At 41.2% G+C, this 23411-nt stretch overlaps 1 protein-coding gene across 1 annotated transcript; it reads left to right on the top strand.

Moving 5' to 3' along the window:
• Positions 1-1955: 1955 nt before the first annotated feature.
• On the top strand, positions 1956-20996 carry C9 (complement C9). Its single transcript, XM_054177825.1, has 8 exons — positions 1956-2071; positions 4407-4524; positions 5901-6048; positions 8673-8820; positions 14827-14965; positions 16513-16731; positions 19095-19335; positions 20743-20996. Exons 1-8 carry the CDS (start codon positions 1986-1988, stop codon positions 20994-20996), a joined length of 1353 nt encoding a protein of 450 aa, XP_054033800.1. The 5' UTR covers positions 1956-1985.
• Positions 20997-23411: the final 2415 nt, after the last annotated feature.

The raw sequence follows: 23411 nt of genomic DNA, 5'->3' as shown, positions 1-23411 counted from the left end.
GAAGGGATGCCATCCAGAAGAATCTAGGCAGGCTTGAGAAATGGGCCAGTCCAAACTGCATGAGGTTCAACAAGACAAAGTGCAGGAACAAAGACAGTTTGGGTGCAGAGATGGTTGAAGAAAAAATCTTGGGGGAGTTGATCAAGGAGAAGCTCAACATGAGCAAGCAGGCCCCTCATGCAGCCTAGCAGGTGAATTCTATCCTGGCCTGTATCAAGAGGAGTGTGGCCAGTAGGTCAAGAGAGGTAATTCTGGTGCTTTACTTGTTGCTGAGACCCCACTTTGAATACTGCATCAAGTTCTGGTGTCCCTATCAGAAAGACAGAACTGTTGGAGTGAGTCCAGAGAAGGGCTACAAAGAAGATCCAAGGACTGGAACACCTCTACTGTGAGGCTGAGGGAGCTGGGGTTGTTCAGCTTAGAGAAAAGGAAACTCTGGGGGCCCTTATAGCTGCCTTCCAATACCTGAAAGGAATCTGCAGGAAGGCTGGAGTGGGGCTTTTCATAAGGGTATCTAGCAATAGGACAAGGGAGAACGGTTTAAAGCTGAAGGGGAGTAGGTTTACACTGGATCTCAGGAAGAAGTTCTTTAGTACAAGGGTGGTGAGACTCTGGAATAGGTTGCCCAGAGAGGCTGTGGATGACTCTGCCCTCACAGTGTTCAAGGCCAGGTTGGATGAGGCCTTGAGCACCCAAGCCTAGCTGAGAGACATCCCTACCCATGTCAGGGAGGTTGGAGTGGGTGATCTCTAAGGTCTCTTCCAACCTAAACCATTCTGTGATTTTATGAATTGAAAATTCTGTCATTTCATGATCACTATGCTCAAGATGGCCTTCAATAGTTACATCCCCCACAGATCTTTTGCTGTTCACAATATTCAAGTTCAACAGGGCACTTCCCTAGTTGTCTCCCTCACCAGCTGTGTCAGGAAGTTATCTTCCACGTGCTCTTGGAACCTCCTGCCCTGGTCCTTCTCTGTCACATTGTTTTTCCAGCAGAAACCTGTTAAGTTGAAGTCTCCCATAAGTGAAAGGGCAAGCTATCATGAGACTTCTCCCAGCTGCTTGTAGAATATTTTCCCTGCTTCTTCATCCCAGCTGAATGGTCTATAACAGACTCCAACTATAATATGTGCCTCCCTGGCCCTTCCCCGAATTCTTACCCATACACACCCAATTCTATTGTCACTGTCATTATGTTCTAGATATTGATAGCACTCCCCAACATACAAGGCCACACCTCCACCTCACCTTCCCTGCCTGTCCCTTCTGAAGATTTTGTAGCCATATATTATGATGATTGGTTTAAGCTTGCATCCAGATACTTAATTCTTTACTGCTATAAAGCAAATAATTTATGAGTTACATCTGTCTTATGTCGATGTCAACACACAATGCCTTAAATCTGGATTACAGCAAACTAATGAATAGGAATTCCCTTCTGAAAAACTAGCTTGTCTTTTGGGTTTTGGTGACAGAGTGAAAGCTAGAGGAATTTTATGCTTCTTCAAAACAAGGAAAATTGTGTGTTGTTCTTTCATGTTGGCTGGGGGAGGAAGAAAAGGAATCTTGGGATTCTATTCCTCTAATACTCCAAAGATGTTAAATGATGAACTTAGGCTCTGCTTTAAGAACTATTTGTTCCTTACATGAGTCACTGCTATCACATCTTTTTAGTAGGCAGTTACCTGTTCTCTAATTAGATAGAAATCATCTTGCCCGTAATTAAAAGGTGCTTGTAAATAAAAATGGTTTGTTTTTAATCTTGAAACTACTTTACAATATTTTCCAGTCTCCAATGAGGTAAAAACAGAATCTTCTGAAAAGTGGACTTTAGAACATTTACCATATGTGTTTTGGCCAGTTTACTGGCACTGTCCAGTAAATACTGGTTTTAGTTTGTTCTCTTGGTAATAAATAACAAAAGGAACAAATAAAATAATTACAAATCCAGGCATGGCAATTCTTGCATATCCAGCTACAAAATGAGAAGCATGTATGTTACTTTACATCTTTTATCCATGCTATGCACTTTAGAGGTGGCTGACTCACTTTTGGGAGAAAGCAGAAGGTAAGTGTCCTTGGTCTTCTGTATATATCTATACTATTTGGCTTCTCCTACACAGAGCATAAACCTGCAACACAGGTTTCTAATGGTAGCTTGCTCAGGCATACAATGAAAAAGGAAATTATTTCTTGCATTATTTTCAGTATTCAAATAGAAATGGTTTATCTATATATTTTGGATGCATTTGGCACAGCAGAAGGCAACTGATAGTAGTTGAAGCTGTGCTCTTTTAGGGAAGCAAAGCTCAGGCAACTGTATTCTATTGCATACTGAATATGAAAATATAATCTCAAACTATTCTTTTCTGAAGATGCAAAATTGTATGTTGACAGTACTTCTATTCCTATATTGAGTCTCCTGTACTGACTATTTCTAATTCTTTGGAAATGGAGCCTTTGTTTTTTTCACTGTAATGATCACTGGAAAGAAAAGTAAAGGCTTAGTCCCTACAAAAATATCATGTGAAAACAGCTGAAGAGCTACACTGCTTGAATGATGAAGTGATGAATGACCAAGTGATGAAAGAATGTTAGTCTCAGATATATCTACATTAAGAATACATTGGGATTCATTTACTTTAAGATGTAAATTGCAGTATGTGAAGCATTTTGTGACAACATGTGAATACTATCTGAACAATTGCCTCTTGTATACATACCTAGGCCTGAGGGTGGCTGCTGCTATTATTGCTTGAAATACCTGAACAGTCTTTGAAAAGCAGCCTTTGAAACTATAAAGATTGCTGATTCCCTCTGTCCTTAGGTTTTAATGGTTATTATCATTATGGAGTTTAAACTAAGTTAAAGCACAGGTTTGATAAATTCAGTTAGAAGATATGAGTTCAGCCAGAAGATATGATTATTACAGAGTCCATAGCAGGCAATGAGGGCCAGCAGCTTGACTTCACATCATACCAAAGAATATGCAGCCTCATGATGGTGCTAATAACTACAGTTGGCAAAATTATGCCCTCATGTCACAGAATCATAGAATGCTTTGGACTGGAAAGGACCTTTAAAGGTCATCTAGTCCAACTGCCCCACAATGAGAAGGGACATCTTTACCTAGATCAGACAACCTGACTTTGAATGATTCCAGGGCTTCTATTACCTCTCTGATCAACCTGTTCCAGTGTTTGACCACCCTCACTCTAAAAAAACAAGTTTTCCTTGTATTTATTTTAAGTCTGTAAGACTGTAACAGGTTGAAGTGAACCTGAATGGGTTTAACCTGTCTGTTTCCCCCAACAGAAAATTGAAGAAAAGGTAATACATAAAAAACCCACCCTCTTCATTGAAATAAAGATTTGAGATAGGAGTTTACTGAATAAATTAGATTATAATGATGATATTATTATTAATAATAACAATAATAATAACAATAATATAAATACACAATTACCTTAGCCTATTTGCAGAAAAAAAGCACAGCAGAAAGCAGCAGCAAGCAAAAGCAAGATATAGCAGAGGGGCAGAATCATCTCCTTCAACCTGCTGACCGTGCTTCTTTTGAAACACCACACAGTGCAAGATATGGTTGGCTTTCTGGGCTGAGAGTTCACATTGCCAGCTCATGCCCAGCTTTTGATCCACCAGAATCTGCAAGTCCTTCACTGCAGGATTGTTCTCAATCCCTTCATCACACAACCTGCATAGATAACGGAGATTACCATTTAATAGAATACTATACAGTAACTTCTCAAAGCATACCTTGTGTACTATGAAGTTATAGGAAAATTTAGTACTGCTGAAGTATTTGTAACATGAACTAATTACAGGTGGAGGAATTACGTTACAACACGGCACGCTCAATTGAGTAAGTTAGGCTATGAGCAGATAGTATTCTATGAAACCTTCAGGAAAGCATTTAAACTTTTGTCTAGGCTTAAAGGCAACCCCATTAAAGTTAATAAGCTGAAAAACAAGAAGACATGTATTGGTGTATTACATCTATTTGACATGTGCTGCTGTGCCATTGTCTTCAGCTCTAAGTATGGAGAACACACCCAATAGGGGAATTGCAGGTGCTCTGTATGCATCATTGTTTGATTTTCTTCAGTAACATGACCCACTAGAAGAGCATGTCACATGCAAAGATCAAAAATGGAGAAAAGAGCTAGCTTATTATGTCTTCAGACTTTTTAAAATGTAGTTTCAAAATGCCAAAGAATTTCAGATCAGGCAGCTATTTCTACATCTAAGTACCAAGTGCTGCTATGAAAGTGAAGTAGACAACAGCTTGAGGATGTGTCTAAAGTATTGGTCTGTGGTTTAAATACAAATTCACATACTATTTTAGTGTGCTTCCCTGGACTGTACTGACATGTTTTGTTTGGCAGCTCTTCAGAAAAACCTTTCCACAGGGAACCAAGAGACCTGAATGCTCCATCTCCGATAGACTGTAAGCTGAGCAGCTGGAGTGCATGGGGGCCCTGCGACCCATGCACTAATCAGAGGGTAAGCTGTAAATTCCAAAGCCACAACCAAAGGGACATTATCTGCTTGCTTTTGGTTGTGGGAAAATATCAGACTGCAGCTTTTAATATTGTATGCTCACAATTTGATGAAACCCATGATAATTTCAGATCTGAACCCATAAAAGGAAAAGAAGACTACATCTGGATGTACCAAACTGGTCAAGCATTCTAATTCAAAATGTTCTTTTGATAGAAACTATCTCTTTTAATCATGTGAAGACTTCTGTTAAGGAGCTTTATTTTAGTATGCATTATACCTCCTTAAATAAAAAACCTTTTTTTTTCCAAAGCAGATTTTTATTTTCTTAGGGGAGTCTTTATGAGACTTAAAAAATTCAAGACTTGAAAGCATACAAAATGGATAAGTTTCTGCCCTGGATTGAAGATACTGAATACTGTGAAATAAACATGATAAACATAATGATACATACATAGAATAAACCAGGTTGGAAGAGACCTTCAAGATCATCGCGTCCAACCCATCAACCAGTCCAACACCACCTAAACAACTAACCTATGGCACCAAGCACCCCATCATTGTCATTAAACCGTGTCCCAAACTGCCATATCCACAGCTTTTCTGAACATGTCCAGCCATAGTGACTCTGAGGTGAGGAGAAAGTTCTTCACTGAGAGAGTTGCTCACCATTGGAATGGGCTGCCCAGGGAGGTGGTGGAGTCACCATCCCTGGAGGTGTTCAGGAGGGGATTGGACATGGCACTTGGTTCCATGGTTTAGTCATGAGGTCTGTGGTGACCAGTTGGACTTGATGATCTTTGAAGTCTCTTCCAACCTTGGTGATTCTGTGATTCTGTAAAGTCTGGGTTGGAATGGATTTTAAAGACCATATCCCTCCAAACCCTCTGCAATAGGTAGAAAGTCTTTGTATTAGATCAGGTTGCCCAAACCCCCGTCCATCTGGCTTTGAATGCTTCCAGGGATAGGGGATCCACAACTTCTCAGGGCAACCTGTTTAAGTGCCTCACAACCCTTACATGAAGAACTTCCTTACCATTAACCCAAACCTACCCTCTTCCAGTTTAAAGCCATTACCCCTTGTCTACACAACCTTGCAAAAAGCTCCTCTCTGGCTTTCTTAGAGGCCCCCTTTAGGGGGGGAGGTTCCTGTGAGGTGTTCTCCAAAGCCTTCTCTACATACTCGGATGTCTACAAGCTTGCTAAGACATTATTATGTTGCTCTGTGTATTTTTTTCACACTATGAGGTCTGTTTATGGATTTTCAACCAAATGTTTCTGCAAAGATGCTTAATTTTTAAGTTCAACTGGAAGTCCTTCAGTTTCAGTACTTCTCTTTTCTCTCTAAAAATTGTTAATTGTGTTATTTATGCTTGAAGTTTCGCTCTAGACGTATTCAAAGATTTGGACAGTTTGGTGGAAGACCATGCCTGGAGACCTTAGGAGATACACAAAGCTGTAAAACCAGCCAAGTCTGTCCTGAAGAACTAGAACCAGACTGCGGCAATGATTTTCAGTGCAATTCTGGTAGGTTTTGTTTTCATGCCATAGCAAGTTATGCAATAACTCAGAAAACAAAAACAGAACAGAACTGTGAAGAAATTATATCAATTTCCATTGAAGACAAAATACATACACTAACATTGAGATATGCTTCAGTGCTTTTCTAGTTGGGGATGGTTTCCTTATTAAGCCTGATTTCCCTTATTGCTGCAGTTTAAAGGGATCCCCAGTGATAAACATGTGGGTCACAAAGCCACAACACCAAAACCACAGCAGGAACAATGCTTGAGATGGGATACATCCCTCTGATCTCCCATTGTAATTTTCATCTAGTTGAAATTCTTCTTTTGTAATATCTATTCTGTTGTTGAAAGTTGACCACATGAGCATCCTTTCTTCTAGCATAACTGCTCCATCTGCTATGTAATCAGCACATTTTATGAAATACCACTGGAGAAATGAGAACTGAAGAAATGTTAACAAAATGGATAGGGATGTTTATTGACCAAAGTGGTACAGTAGATGCTAGTTAGAGACTTGAATGCCTCTAGATCCCGAGTAGGCTGTGAGTTTTCCAAGTGATACATGCATGCCATACGAATTAATGTAATGTGTGAGACTCATCATAAACCAAAACAAAACAGGAAAATTTAGTGGTCATAAAACTAGTCAAAACAGACAAGGAAAGATGGTAAGTGAATTTTGAGTCCCAAGCTGTTGTGATTGTCTTCATCAATTATACTGAGAAACAGAAAAGAAAAATAGAAAGTATGTGTTTAATTGTGTGCTCAACTACTTCTCTGAAATGCCTGTAGTAATGTACACAGGAATGAATAGGAGGAATTACAGATCTGTGTGCAGTGAAGAGCTGTGACCATTTTAGGCTGTGCCTTTAAGAAAGGGACAGTTGCTCACAAGTCCATGGGGCCAGATGGGATCCATCCTAGGGTGCTGAGAGAGCTGGCAGATGAGCTGGCCAAGCCGCTCTCCATCATTTTCCTCCAGTCCTGGCTCACTGGAGAGGTCCCAGATGACTGGAAACTGGCCAGTGTGGTCCCCATCCACAGGAAGGGTCAGATGGAGGAACCAGGAAACTGCAGGCCAGTCAGCCTGACCTCAGTGCCAGGGAAAGTGATGGAGCAGATTATCCTGGTGGCAATAACTGCACACCTGAAGGATGGCCAAGGGCTCAGGTCCAGCCAGCATGGATTTAGGAAGGGCAGGTCCTGCCTCTCCAACCTGATCTCCTTCTATGATCAGGTGACCCGTCTGGTGGACATGGGGAGGCTTGTGGATGTAGTCTGTCTGGACTTCAGCAAGGCCTTTGACACCATCCCCCACAGTAAACTTCTGGCTAAGCTGTCAGCTCATGGCTTGGACAGCAACACTCTGTGCTGGGTTAGGAACTGGCTGGAGGGCCGAGCCCAGAGAGTGGTGGTGAATGGTGCCACATCCAGCTGGCAGCCAGTCACCAGTGGCGTCCCCCAGGGATCAGTGCTGGGCCCCATCCTCTTTAACATCTTCATTGATGATCTGGATGAGGGGATTGAGTCAGTCATCAGCAAGTCTGCAGATGACACCAAGTTAGGAACAGATGTTGGTCAGTTAGAGGATAGAAAGGCTCTGCAGAGGGACCTTGACCGACTGGACAGATGGGCAGAGTCCAATGGGATGGCATTTAACAAGTCCAAGTGCCAGGTGCTGCACTTTGGCCACGGCAACCCCATGCAGAGCTACAGGCTGGGGTCAGAGTGGCTGGAGAGCTGCCAAACAGAGAGGGACCTGGGGGTGCTGATTGACACCTGCCTAAACATGAGCCAGCAGTGTGCCCAGGTGGCCAAGAAAGCCAATGGCATGCTGGCCTGCTTTAGGCCAGCAGGAGCAGGGAGGTCATTGTGTCCCTGTACTCTGCATTGGTTAGGCCACACCTTGAGTACTGTGTCCAGTTCTGGGCCCCTCAGTTTAAGAAGGACATTGAGACACTTGAACATGTCCAGAGAAGGGCAACAAGGCTGGGGAGAGGCCTTGAGCACAAGCCCTCTGAGGAGAGGCTGAGGGAGCTGGGGTTGTTTAGCCTGGAGAAGGGGAGGCTCAGGGGTGACCTCATTGCTCTCTACAACTACCTGAAAGGTGGTTGTAGCCAGGAAGGGGGTGGTTTCTTCTCTCTAGCAACCAGCATCAGAACAAGAGGACACAGTCTCAAGCTGTGCCAGGGGAAGTTTAGGCTCGAGGTGAGGAGAAAGTTCTTCACTGAGCGAGTTTGTCATTGGAATGTGCTGCCCAGGGAGGTGGTGGAGTCACCATCCCTGGAGGTGTTCAAGAGGGGATTGGATGTGGCACTTGATGCCATGGTCTAGTCATGAGGTCTGTGGTGACAGGTTGGACTCGATGATCTTTGAGGTCTCTTCCAACCTTGGTGATACTGTGATACTGTGATTTACAGGTGTGGCAGTTGATATCAACTTACTTTGCTTAGCCATTCTAGTTACCTCATAAGTAAATATAGTTTCATTAGATGGTGTAGGACTTGAATTCTTTGTGACAATAATAGAAACATACAAAGAAGATCTCAATAAAGAGCTGCTGGGGGTGACCTTTAAAGTCTATCTTGGAAAAAATATTAATTCAATGTTTAATTCTTTGATTAGGTAGATGTATAAAGCGGCGACTTGTATGTAATGTAGATAATGACTGTGGAGATTTTTCTGATGAAGATAACTGTGAAGCTGACCCACGATCACCATGCCGTAACCACGACATTGATGTGTCTGAAATTGGCAGGACTGCAGGACAAGGGTATGTAATGAATAAAAACATAGCTTTGGGCCTTGGAAAATGACTCTGAGTGTCACCAAAGCTAGATGAAAATGCTGGGGCACACTAACAATAGCAAAGGTGGAATCTGATTGTGTTTTCATTTGTATTCAGAAATGCTACATAGCTTTTGGAAGAACTCCTAAATGCTGTTCTGTTTTCTATACTTGGAAAGGATAAAGTATTTATATAGACAGCAAAAATAGTTATTATGTTAATAAACAGAATCACATATAGATGTTACATGAATATACTTACCATATTTATTATTTAAATGTAAGGCTTATAGATGTAGATATGTTTCAAGTGATATTTCATAATGAATCAGTCGTTGCTAAATGCTTTGCTAACATACATAAGTAAAAAGAAGGAAATTGATCTTATTTATACAACGCAATCTCTCACTGCAACAACACTCTGGCTTTAGGGTTTTTATAGTATTGAATTCTCCACCTCACAGACCTTCATTCGTTACAGTAGTTTTAACCTAAGTTAAAATTAATATTTCTGTCTTCACACCCTGCTGGATTTCTTTCTTTTCAAACAAAAAGGAAGCGTGATATATTATCTACAAATCTAGTTAGAAGGCACCTATCTAAACTGGAATGAATGAAAGTGGAAGTAAGCTACAGCACCACCTTGTGTTTAAAGAATGCTTCCTTTTAATTAATTTTGATAATAGTATTTACTGCACAAAAGCAAAAATGGTGCCCTTGTAGCATGGACAAGTAAGCCAAGTACTTAGGTATTTAATAATCTTAGGCATTAGAATCCATTACTAAAATCTTCATGAGAAAATATTGTATAGGTGTGCAGTAGTGACACTCAGATCAGCAAATGAACATGTCAGACATAAATATTGGAAATACTGAAAAGATTCAATCTATAAAAGTCATACAAAGGGGGGGGGGGGGGGGGGGGGGGGGGGAAACAACAACATAGAATCCTCCAAAAAGTAGTTATTTTTGGAAGTATCTCTTGTACATTGGTATATAGGTACATATATGTACATATATATACATATTACTACATATGTAGCCAATATGTCTCCTTCAGTGGATTGCTGTTGTGAAGAAATATCCAGCGGCGAGATGGGTGAGGTAGAGACTCGCAGGAATCAATATGATTGATAAGCAAGCTTCAACTTTACTGTTCAAAAGCACAGCTTATAAAGCATCTCAGCTAAATATGCACAAATGTCATTAGTCCAGGGTTACATTATAATATTCAGCCTCCTTGTGGTTAGGTCTATGTGCAACTTCACAAGCTCCTTTCTCAGTAGTTCTTTGTTTCTTTGTTACCTTATCTCTGTTATCTTATAAGCAACTGCGAGCACAGCCACAAGGCTATGGTGGCCTTGCTGCATCAGCACACCAGCTTACTGTGAGCAGTAAACAACAAGATGGAGTCTGGCCTACACACTTTGTTCCAGCAGCTGTTCATAAAACCATGTCCCTGCAATTCAAGCCATTCCTCAACAATTCCCCCATTTTTCTTTTGTACAAATAAGGCCTGGGAGGTTATCCTTTGTCACTTTGCATGATACAATTATACACAAGTTTAACTATTCAAAATTAATACAATGATACCTAAAAACCTAAAAGCTTCTTTTGTCAATCAGGCTCTAGGCCTACACTGCCAGATTGCTCACACTGCTTATCGCTGGCATTTGGTCATAGGAGTTGTTCTCATCTTACACAAGATATTACTTGCATACACAAAAGCAAATAAATTAAAGCTAAGCTATATAGCAAAAACAAAAGTTCTGTAACACAGCATGTCTAACACTGATATAATGCATGCAAGGCACAAAGCTTAAGTTAAACTAGTTACAATGTTCTAACAAAGCTGGCATAATACATGGTCAAAGATAACAGACACTGTAAAAAAGAATTTAGATCTTAATAGTTCCAATCTTTACATTTCACTCCTGTTGTTAATAGAGAAAACTTGATTATGCTTGAACACATTGCACACAGAGATTAAGACACAAATGCAATCCTTAGCACTCTTTTGCAATCTACTTTAGGGGTATGTTGCATCTTTATTTTCTCTAGGATGGTCAAAAATCGTAGATTGTTCAATGGTAGCAAGATTTCTTTAATCTGTAAAGGTAGATCTGGCCAGGCTCTAGCTTCACAGACAGAACACTTGCAGGCAAACAGCAAGAGCAAAAGAGCTTCATTGATTTGTCCAATATAAAATTGCACATAATAGCGTGTTTGCTCATCCTAGTAATACTGATCTCTTATTGGTACCATTAAAAAAAAAACAACTTTTTTTTTTTGGCTATAGGGTATTCTCCCTTCCCCTCCCTCTTTTTTTTTTTTTTAATAAGTCCATAGGAACATTTTATCTAATCATACAACAATCAAACAATTCTAATATTCAATCCTTATTCACATGGTGCTATGGTACATTCTTCCGATTGATGCTTTTGATCCCAGATTATCATAACAGTTATTGTGATGGATGTTTGAAATGCTTCTTCCTCATAGTCTTGATTCTTCTGCACATTAACTAAAGAAAACTTTTAAAAATTAATACCTATATACTGCAAATCTTAACTATATTACACGGAGCTCCTTTGAAATACCTAAGCACACAACTAAGAAGGTTCAAACCAAAAGAAAATCTTATAATTTGAACTCATTACTAAGTAGGTATACCTTGCTACAATTACTATGTACTAAGTACCTGTAAATACCAAATGCTTACTGTTCATTATTCTTATTAGAAAAACTTAGCGAAACTCTAAATAACAACTCTCTAAAACACATTACAACCAGAAATGATAAAATTAGCACTGTCGCTTTAAATTAGAGCAGAGTCGCGGCTGAGGCCACTAGGAAGAGGCTCGCTGGTGCGAGCCTCTGCAGGGGAAAATGGTGGGGGCTGCTGCTGTGGCCGTCGCTGCTGTCCGTGCTGCCGGTGTTGTTGTCTTCCAAATCCGAGCCCTCTCTGGCGATATCAGAGGAAGATGTTGAGGAACGGGATCAAACACACTGAGCTGCCTTTTCTCGGCTTTTTCCTCACTGGGTGCAAACGGCAGTGGTGGCAGCTGGTAAACGCAGTGTGGTCGCCGCAAGATGCATCGGGGGCGGCCCCGGTCGATCGGTCGATACTTTTCAAACACATCATCCGGCTGCAACTCAGATAGAACTGGGGCTGCATCTTGTCCTGACAAAGTTGCTGCAACTGCAGCAGCCATTCACAGTTCTAGCTTATATTTTTTAATACAGTTTATGCATTCTCACCACAGCTTTTGCAGCTTGATAGTGACCCAGTCCCACAGTCTGTTTCCATAGTCTCTCCAACAAGTTTCATCAAAATAACTAAGCCCAGGAATTATCTTAGACGATAGGTCTGCCTTTTTTTTTTTTCTAAAAAACAATGAAGCAATGAGAATGCTACCTCTTTTTCCATAATCACCAGTATTTGTCCTTCCATGCCGGTGTCCTTGAGGGTCTTCTGTGCCACAAGCTTCCCTAATTGTTCTAAATAAAGCAAGCCTCATTTCTCAAGGAAACATTAAAAGGGCTACTTCGCTCTCCGTACCCCAGCCGGGGATTTCGTTAAGTGCAGCCTTGAACCTGAGCCAGCAGCTCTTACCCAGACGGCGAGCAGAATTCTTCCTAGTGAATCCTTGCCCAGGCACGGTACAAACCCCCTGTGCCAGCGTTGGGTTCACACTTTGCCCGTCGATTGCTGCACAGACCTGGGAATACCCTATCGACGCACTCCGGCCCCACCTGCGTCTCCTTCCTTCAGCAGCCATAGACCCCGAGCCTGCTGAAGCAGCCATCGGATACTCTTCTGTTCCTATTAAGCCTTCAAGTCCCTGTGTTCAGGCGCCATTTGTTGTGAAGAAATACCCAACGGTGAGATGGGTGAGGGAAAGACTCTCAGCAATCAATATGATTGATAAGCAAGCTTCAACTTTACTGTTCAAAAGCATGGCTTATAAAGCATCTCAGCTAAATATGCACAAATGTCATTAGTCCAGGGTTACATTATAATATCCAGCCTCCTTGTGGTTAGGTCTATGTGCAACTTCACAAGCTCCTTTCTCAGTAGTTCTTTGTTTCTTTGTTACCTTATCTCTGTTATCTTATAAGCAACTGCAAGCACAGCCACAAGGCTATGGTGGCCTTGCTGCATCAGCACACCAGCTTACTGTGAGCAGTAAACAACAAGATGGAGTCTGGCCTACACACTTTGTTCAAGCAACTGTTCATAAAACCATGTCCCTGCAATTCAAGCCATTCCTCAACAGATTTCTAGTGGTTCAGATTTCCTGTTTTCTGCTCCAGATAATTCCATTATTCCACAGGGTCACACCCTGTGTCACGACCCAGTTATCCTGTACCAACCCTAGTCAGCAAGAGGGGGTTGTGCTAAGATTCTAATAATTCCCTTGGAGTAAATAAAGGCTAACCCTTGCCAAATGAGTGATGAGGTGGGTTTATTAGATTGGAGAGGAGCAGAGAGAAAATGGGAAGGCAGAGGAAAGGTAGTAAGAGAAAGAAAGATGAGTGAGAGAGCCTCAAAGAGCAAATGAAGGGACATCACCATTCCCTGGATTAAGCTTATAGAATTATGCAGGAAAACAATCCCAAGATCTTGGTGGCAGGCAAACACATTGAAAAGGTGGGCCCTCCATGGCAGTAGTAGAAACAGAGTGGGGCAAAGCTGGATGGAGCAGTGCGGGCAGAGGGAGCTCTCCCGGCTGTGTAGGCAGTGTGGATTAGAGCAGCGGTGGGAGTCAGCGGGGAATGGACTGTCCTGGAGCTGGTGGACAGCGTGGGCAGTACAGAGCAGTGTGTGCAGTGCAGCAGGTGCCGACTGTGCAGGCTCAATTGCACAAAGCCCTCAGGCAGGCTGCTCACACATGGCTGCCCAGAAATTGCAGTTCACCCATGGTGCCTGACAGGGCAGCGGCTTGCTTCCAGAGCTGTACAGACTGCGATGAGCACATCAGCCTCTCAGTGGCATTGTTGAAGTGGTGCTTTTATGCCATGCCCTCAGGCCACAGCCACACCCTGTTTGAGACAGATCAGTTGGGATCTCACACCCTAGGAGAAAACATATTGGAATATTAGCCATGTATTCCTTCCAGAGCAAAAGCTGCATGTTCCTTCCTACCAGCAAACAAACTAATTCAAGTTACGAAAAAATAAAACAAAACCCACACAAACCCAAACCACGTACCAGACAAAACATACAGGTTAAAAGTGGCTGTTGAGTTGTACCTTTTAAACTTATATGAATGCTTTCTTACAATTAAATTGTCAAGTGAGGTGCTCCTCCCCCTCTACTCTGAACTGATGAGGCTGCATCCAGAATATTGTGTCCAATTCTGAGCCCCTCAATTCAAGAAGGACAGGGAACTGCTTGAAAGAGCCCAGTGCAGACCCACAAAGATACTTAAGGGAGTGTAACATCTTCCTTACAAGGAAAGACAGAGAAACCTGGGGCTCTTTAACTTGGAGAAGAGGAGACTAAGGGGTGACCTCATTATTGTTTATAAATATGTAAAGAGTGAGTGCCAAAGGAAGGAGCCCACATGGATGTGTTCCTGTGTGATCTGTTCTAGGTGATCCTCCTCTGGCAGGGGGATTGAACTAAATGATCTTTCAAGGTCCCTTCCAAACTCTTAACACTCTGTGATTCTGTGAAATAAGTAAAAAATGGGGCTTTACCTTATTTTATTAGCTGTGTTTACTGTTTGATAACTAGCTTTTACTTGTTTGTTCCTCGTACATGCCCTTAAGGTGCTTTACAAAGAAATGTATCATCTCCATTACACAGATGAGAGGACTACAAGAGATGTGGCAAAATACCAGCAATGAAACAAGATTCAGTTCCACAGCCAGTCTCCACTTCTTACAGGATCTGACTTCTCCAGTCATACCACCACTGTCTACAGGCTACTGGTACTAGCACATCCTTTTTTGAACTGTAACCTCTCCTGTATTTCTATTGTAGAATTAACGTTTTAGGGATGCAGCCAATGGCCAGCCCATTTGACAATGACTTTTTCAATGGTCTTTGTGAACGGGTGCGTGATGGAAACACACGAACTTACTATCGCAAGCCATGGAATGTGGGTGTTCTCATTTATGATGTAAGTCTAAGACCTGTGGAATCTAAGATGTGTTTAACCGTTAGGAATCCTGGCCCTCTCTTGCATGACTCATCATATTTCCAGAGTCAGGCAGCAGCAGCTTTATAGCATCAAGCTATTGATAAAGACAGGAATAGACAGTTACTACAACACCAATTTACCTTTAAAGAATATTCTTTCAGAAAGACAAAGTAAGAGGTGCATGCACATCTCTGTGGAAAGTAGGCTGTGTTTAACTGAGCAGTGAATCCTGACCATCTCTTGCAAGACTTATCATACTTCCTGAGTCAGGCAGAAGGAAAAAGTTCTATACAGAAAGAGTGATTGCCCATTGGAATGGGCTGCCTGGGGAGGTGGTGGAGTCGCCATCATTGGAGGTTTTCAGGAGAAGACTTTATGGGGTGCTGGGTGCCATGGGTTAGTTGTTTAGGTGGTGTTGGATTGGTTGATGGGTTGGACGCGATGATCTTGAAGGTCTCTTCCAACCTGGTTTATTCCATGTATGTATGTATGTATTCTATGTATAATGTTCAGAGGAAAACAGGTTATGTTATTGTTTGCTTTAGCAGTTAATCTCAGTTCCCATGTGCTCATTTCTGCACCTGTGCCTAAGAAATTATACTCTTTCTAGAATGTTTACAAAATGAGCAGATGAGATAAAGAGAAGTATGGAAAGAACTATGATACCCAGCTGTTACTGGTTAGAGCAATAGCAAGGAGATTTTTTTTCAATGGGACACACACACACACACACACACACACAAAGCAGGAATAATATTATGATAACCTGGTTCTGATTGTCTTTTCTAAGTAGTGATGATCTTTTCTGTCCCTCTCAAAAAAAAATTTAAAAAAAAATATATATAATAGTCTTTTGAGACTTAGTATTTGAGATCCAGTGACATTTGAACACCAAAAATATTGATCATAGAAATATCAACATTGCATTTCAGAAATCAAAGCAACATTTTGATTATGAAATTCTTTTCCTAACACTATACATAGAAATTTTATAGAATAAAGGCAATTCATATTTGGTTTGGATACCTAACCATTTTAAGTTATTAAAACTCTACATTCTGCTAAAGCATATAAAAATGAGCAAGGCTGAAATAGACATTCTGAATTAGCTATTGTCTGCTGTAAGAAAAGAAAGCAAACTCCTAATTTTGATTAATTTCAGATGTTGGGACTTATTAACAAATCTTGTCTTCAGTCTAGGAAGGAGCTGGAGACTACTGCTACGTACACGTGAAGGAACTGTTGACACACATAAATCACTGTGACAATCTTACATGCCAAGATTTATCACTTGCTGAAATATTCTCACTGCTGTTTTCTGTTGAGTTTTGAACACTGAGCTGATCCAGATGGGGTGGTTTGGGAAGGGGGTGATATTTCCATTTATGTTCTTTTGAAAGAAGAACAAGCTGTATGATAAAGTATTGCAAAATTATGTAAAGGAGACAACTTTAAAGTGATACATAGCTTTCTCTATTACTGCCTGGTTTGTTTGCTCAACCAACCTTTTCATTATTGTTTCTAAGACAAAAGCGGATAAAACCCTTACATCTGTGTTCTACCATGACCGTGTGAAAATGTTCCGAGAAGTTTATATAGAAAAACAAAAACACTTTAATGTTGACTTTTCCCTGAAATACACACCAACTGAACAAAGCCAAAAAAATGGTTCAGAAGGAAACTTCAAATATTTCTATAGGAAGAATTCAAGTTTAAGTTCTATCCTGAACATGTCCACAGAAAGGGTAAGTTTAATTGGGCTAAAGGGCTTACTATAACTATTTTACAAACAGTAAAATTTGCAGTGTTACAATAACATAGCATTAATTTTTCAAAATATTCTATTTGTCTGCTTCTTTTCTTTCATTTATTCACAAAACTGAAATACTGTCAATACTAAGGTTAAGCTTTCAGATATAACCAATGAGCAACTAAATGTAGCTTCATTTTGCCATTGACTATTTTACTCTTGACTATCAGCAGCTATCATCTTTAACAAAGACCTGATGTTAGAAAGGAGCAAAAATCTTTGATCCCATCTACAGCAAAGAGCAGCTCTGAGCTAGTGGGAAAATTAGTTCAGGTCCTGGGATAGAAATTGACACTGAGTAGGCCTATACTAGGAAAACAAAACATAAACATATAGAGAAATAACTGAAAGGTCAGATCTCAGCCATTTTTACTAATACACTAGCCTGGGCTAGAAGGATTAGCAGTGGAACACAGTAATACTTAGTTTTGCTAGAGCACTGCCATGATTCTGACCTGTGCCAGCTCTTGTACCCTCATAAGCAACATCCATCCCCCCATCCTCTGCAGTACATTTGAAGAGAATGTTCCCAGTTGCCAGTCTAGAGAAAGCAAGCCCATTTTGGAGTTGCATACAAGCCTTATTACTCTACCTGCCATTTGAAAGAGAAGAAGTGCCCTACTTCATTTTATTTACTGGTAAAGAAGTAGCTTTAGCATCTAGAAAGGTCAGAGAGAAAGAAACCACAAAAACTAATACTAACCCAGCAGCTGGGTGCTAGTGGAATTAACTGACTGGGCCATACACACTTTCCTACCATATACACTTTGGTGTATATAGCAACACCAAAGGCTGCCATGTACAAAGTACATCAATCATAGTGCATGCAAGGAGAAGTAGATCTGCTTCAACTAATTCAATCTTTCAAGTTTCTTGTCAGCCTTGTTGCCTAGGACCCCTTCAAAATCATAAGATCAAATTAATATAAGGGAAAATTTAAATAACTTTAATAACTGATTAATAAAAATGATGCTAAAGTTCTGTAATATGAAGAGAAGCTGTCATACAGCACTGACTTTGTACTGGTATGAGACTTCATGGGATAGAAATGGATGATTAAAATCTCAAAGCATTCACCTCCACAGGTCCTAAAGGTCAAGTTCTGCAGCTCAGGGCATATTATAGGCTGCTCATAATCTAGTGGTTTTTGACAGGAGATTTGGCCTCCAAGACTTGTTTGGAGAACCCTTCAGAAAGTAAATAATGATCTTTCACTGGCAGAGGTCTCTCACTGTCAATTCCTGGTGCTGCAGGTTAGTGGAATGGCAGTCCCTGATTAAGAACCCTCCAGGGCTCACCTGAAAATTAAAGCCAGGTTCAGCCCAGGGAAACCAAAAGTGTAAATGATTTTGTACATGCTGCATGAGGGGAATATAGGCACCTACAAAAATTTATACACAAGACATTTAGGTTCTATCTGAGCCAGTAGTTTAATGTCCTTTCAATGGTACCAGCTAATGTGATGATCAGTTGCCAGGTCCCTTTAGTACCTCCTATTGGGCACTATGGTTAAGGAAGTCACAACTACTACAGATAATAATGGGGTTTTGAAGGGTTGTGGTTGCTTAGAGTCTTAAGTGCAACTATTTCACAAGACATTGTGTGTTATGGTCAGCAGCTACATCCTAGTTTAGATTATGACATAAAACCATCTGCAGTGTAATTTGTGAAAATATCAGTTGCTAGATTAGAAAGTATTTATCAGTCAAATGCCTCAACAAGGTTTTTTCCAGATTAATTTTGTGATATTATTTGTTTTGTTTTTCTGTGCTGTTGGTTGGGTTTGTTTTGTCCTAGTTTTGTAATTGGAGCTATGCCCTTCCTTCTGACAGTCTGAGAATAACAGATAAGTCATCCAAAGAAAAAGAGAAAACTTTGTTCTCTGACCATAAACAAGGACAACACTCCATCTGACCTCAGTGGGCAGTCTCTGTTATCTAGCATGCCATATGGAATTGCTTTTCAATGTTTTGAAAGTTGGAAAGGCACTTTCAGTAGATATTGTACTTAAAGACAAGAGCATGTTGTCAAATAGATCACAAAAAGCTTGCTGAAATTAGTAAGGGGAGAGTTCTGCAAAACTGAAAGAACTGAAATTACCTAAATCTTTTGCTGCCTCCTCAGCTCAAATCAGAGAAATATTAACTTGAATTGGATAAGTTTGGCCTGTCTCCAGAACACCAGATTGAATGCCATGTTTAAAAGTGCTGTAATTTCTTTATAAATAAAATGGAACTTTTCCTACTGTGCTGTATACCAGAATGACACTCACATTGACTTTCTTTTCCTTGCATTCAGAACCAAACCTTTCTTCACATAAAAGGAAAGATTCAGCTGGGAAGATTCCAAATGCGGAGTCGTGATGTCCGTCTCACAGATAGTTTCCTTGATGATCTAAATTTTCTGCCAACTGAATATGATAAGGGAGAATATTTCAAATTCCTAGAAGATTATGGAACTCACTATGCAGTTTCTGGAACTGTAGGAGGAAAATATGAGCTTGTGTATGTGCTGGATACTTACGCTATGTCTCGAAGAGGTAAGCATTCTGTTGGCCTTCCTATGTTATGCAGATTATCACCAAGCCTCCAGTCACACAAAGAGATCTATGAGGACAGACTTGTATATATGAACTACTAAGAACAGAACAATTCAGCATACTTCGGCTGTGGCACACCAGTAGTGTTACAGAATTATATGTGTTCAACAGACATGAGACTCAGTCTTTCTAATTTCCAGAATTATTTAAAGACTGCATTTTATATCTATAACTGACAAAAAATAATCTTTGTAAACCATCTGCAAAGTATTTTTAATACTAATTGGCATGACATGATTCACAAAAGATACCTCAATATCTAGCAAATCTGCCTAAACATTAAATCCAAGTTGCTGGTTGATACTTTCTTGTGGTACAATCACTCTAAGAGTATGGTTGTGGCAGAAATAAGGAATAAATTGAAGAACTTTGTAGAAATCACATGATGCACTTCAGTGTGTTACAATTCTTTATGTAGACTTTACTATTCATACCAGAATTTTCCTTATCCAGGTCAAGATAAGAAAGTAGCAATTTAATCCTCTGTCATGGGCAGTTCAGATATACATGACTTTGTGTTGGATTGAAGGGATCATTCTGGAATAAAGTTAGAAAAGGCAGTTCTCATGCTGATTTTGGAGATCAGAAATTAAGTACCTGCTGCATGTGGCACCAACAATATTATTAATACCAGATGTTCAGACTATGAAAGGGAAATGGATGTATCCAACTAACTACTCTTTTCAGATGGTGGTGGTGGTTTTGGGTGTGTTTTGGGTTTTGTTGTTGGGGGTTTTTTTGTAGTTTTTTTTTGTGTGTGTGTGAGTGTGTTTGGAGGGGGGGTTGTGAATACTGATCTTAAGAAAAAATATTTCTGAACTCAAAAGTGAGTTCAATAAATTGATAGGAGATGTTGGAGGTAGTAATAGAGAAGGATTTGAATCTATGCAAACAGATTACTTAAGAGATAAGTGGTCTTAAATGGGAGTAGAAACATGTTTGAAACTAGGAAAGAGACTAGGAAGACTGAATAATTCAGCACATGAAAAGAGCACATTACAAGGAGCTGACAAGACAAAATTCTAGTAGAATACATGGGGAAAGCATTTCCTCTGGAGACATCTGCTTTCAGCTAGATGAAGGAAAATAGACATAGGAAAAAAAAAAAGAAAATAGTGTTTTTGGTGTTTTCCTAATCACTGTAAATCTCATCTGTTTCCATGGAAGCATTTCAAATACAATCATGCTTACATTCATTTCAGGAGATAGCAAAAAGCAGAAGATAAATGGGAAGAAGAAAGCCATAAGTATTTCCAACAACCCTGAAATTTATTCTCCAAGAATAGTAATATCACATTATTTATGGCCACTCGATCTCTCTATTCACCTGACTATTTCCACCTCCAGGTATCACTGTAGAAGATGTGAAAAGATGCCTTGGCTATCGCTTGGATGTCAATATTGCATATGAAGCCATACATACCAATGTTAATATTGACAGTGGTAAATGTGAACAGATTCGTGTGAAGGACCATTGTAAGTATATCCTTATTTTATGTTGTATCTTTTGCTTAGGAAAGATTATACAAATTCTTTCCCCTTTTTATAATCAATATAGATATTTCTGTAGAGGAAAGGACAACTCAAGTAGAATAGAATAGAATTAGAATTAGAATTAGAATTAGAATTAAAATTAGAATTAGAATTAGAATTAGAATTAGAATTAGAATTAGAATTAGAATTAGAATTAGAATTAGAATTAGAATTAACCAGGTTGGAAAAGACCTTTGAAATCATTGAGTCCAACCTATCATCCAACACTATCCAATCAACTAAACCATGGCAACAAGCACCCCATCCAGTCTCTTCCTATAAACCTCCAGTGATGGTGACATTACCACCTCCCTGGGCAGCACATTCCAATGGCCAATCACTCTTTCTGTGAAGAACCTCTTCCTAACATCCAGCCCAAACCTCCCCTGGTGCAGCTTGAGACTGTGTCCTCTTGTTCTGGTGCTGGTTGCCTGGGAGAAGAGATCAACCCCCTCCTGGCTACAACCTCCCAGGGAACTGCAGACAGCAATAAGGTCTCCTCTGATCCTCCTCTCCTCTAGGCTAAGCAACCCCAGCTCCTTCAGCCTCTCCTCATAGGCCTTGTGCTCCAAACCCCTCACCAGATTTGCTGCCCTTCTCTGGACATGCTCCACCATGCCAACATCTTTCCTAAACTGAGGGGTCCAGAACTGGACACAGGACTCAAGGTGTTGCCTAACCAGTGCTGAGTCCAGGGGCAGAATGACCTCCCTGCTCCTGCTGGCCACACTGTTCCTGATCCTGGCCAGAATGCCATTGGCCTTCTTGGCCATCTTGGCACACTGCTGCCTCGTGCTCTGCTTACTATCCACCAGTACCCCCAGGTCCCTTTCTGCCCGGCTTCTCCCCAGCCACTCTGACCCCAGCCTGTAGCACCGCATGGGGTTGTTGTGGCCAATGTGTAGAACTTGGCACTTGGATGTGTTCAATCTCATGCCTTTGGACTCTGCCCATCTGTGCAGCATGTCAAGGTCCCTCTGCAGAGCTCTCCTACCCTCTAACAGATCAGCTCCTGCCCCCAGCTTGGTGTCATCTGTAAATTTACGGATGATGGACTCAATGCCCTCATCCAGATCATCAATAAAGATGTTAAAGAGCATGGGGCCCAGCACTGATCCCTGGGGGACACCGCTAGTGACTGGCTGCCAGCTGGATGTAGCACCATTCACCACCACTCTCTGGGCTTGGCCCTCCAGCCACTTCCTAACCCATCACTGAGTGCTGCTGTCCAAGCCATGGGCTGACAGCTTGGCCAGGAGTTTGCTGTGGGGGACAGTATCAAAGGCCTTGCTGAAGTCCAGATAGACTACATCCACGGCCTGCCCCGCATCCACCAGGCCAACCTTAGTTACTGTGATACTGTAACAAGAGGACACAGTCTCAGGCTGCGCCAGGGGAGGTTCAGGCTGGATGTTAGAAAAAAGTTCTATACAGAAAGAGTGATTGCCCATTGGAACGGGCTGCCTGGGGAGGTGGTGGAGTCGCCATCACTGGAGGTTTTTAGGAGAAGACTTGACGGGGTGCTTGGTGCCATGGGTTAGTTGCTTGGGCGGTGTTGGATTGGTTGATGGGTTGGACGCGATGATCTTGAAGGTCTCTTCCAACCTGGTTTATTCTATGTATTCTATGTATTCTAAGATGACCTGTTCCATAATCCAGTAGACAGTAGAGGTGAGGCTGCTGTATGGAGGCTGTACCTCCATGCTTTTAGGTCAAGCCAGGCTGAGCCTATGTTCCCAGTAGGTGCACACATCCCAACACATTTATCTAACACATACAGAGATTGCTGGCCACACAAATCAGTAGAGACAAAAGCACAGCACTCAGGGAAACACAAACGGCACCAATGGCTTTCATCCTTTCCTCTTTTCCATCTGATCAGGTTGAAAATCTGTTCGTGTAAAATATCTCAGAAAGGCTGAGAATGGAAGGGTCCTCTCAGGGCCATCTTGTCCAACTCCCTTGCTCAGGTAGGGTCATCTAGAACAGATGTTCCCCTCAGGCATTACAACTTTCAGGTATTTTAGCCTCTCCTTAATGTACACATATAACCTCTAGCAGGTGATCTTAGACATTTAATTAAAGCAGCAATAGGATGCTTAGCCTCCCTTGTTACTGGCACCCATATACCACAGCCCAAGGCCCCCAGCTTCACTCCCCATTGATGGTACAGACCACCTGATGCACACTACACATATGCCACCAAACACTATGAATGCTCTATAACTGTCCTTAAGTATTTGGTCTACCCAGCAACTGGCCTTTGGATCCTTCTATCTTCAGTTACCTTACGCAGAGACGTGCTCATATGCAAACAGATTTTTGTCAATCACAGAACATTAGGCCTAAAAACCCTGGTTACTCCAGTAGCCAGTTCCTCCAATTGCCTCACTCTAGAGACAAGTACAGGTCACTAGGTCCCTATCAGCCACTGACCAACTCTAGTTGCTGGCAAACAGCTGTCCACAGACCCATGTGCATGA

This window comes from Dryobates pubescens, chromosome Z, assembly GCF_014839835.1.
Source record: "Dryobates pubescens isolate bDryPub1 chromosome Z, bDryPub1.pri, whole genome shotgun sequence".
Lineage (NCBI taxonomy): Eukaryota > Metazoa > Chordata > Aves > Piciformes > Picidae > Dryobates > Dryobates pubescens.
The sequence above is the reverse complement of the archived record's forward strand: the minus strand, read 5'-3'. Positions and strand labels throughout refer to the sequence as shown.

Coding starts and splice junctions, on each gene's coding strand:
- C9 (XM_054177825.1), top strand. CDS start 1,986: ATGAGAAGCATGTATGTTACTTTACATCTTTTATCCATGCTATGCACT. Junction 14,966..16,512: donor TGGGTGTTCTCATTTATGAT/GTAAGTCTAAGA, acceptor ATTGTTTCTAAG/ACAAAAGCGGATAAAACCCT. Junction 16,732..19,094: donor TGAACATGTCCACAGAAAGG/GTAAGTTTAATT, acceptor CCTTGCATTCAG/AACCAAACCTTTCTTCACAT.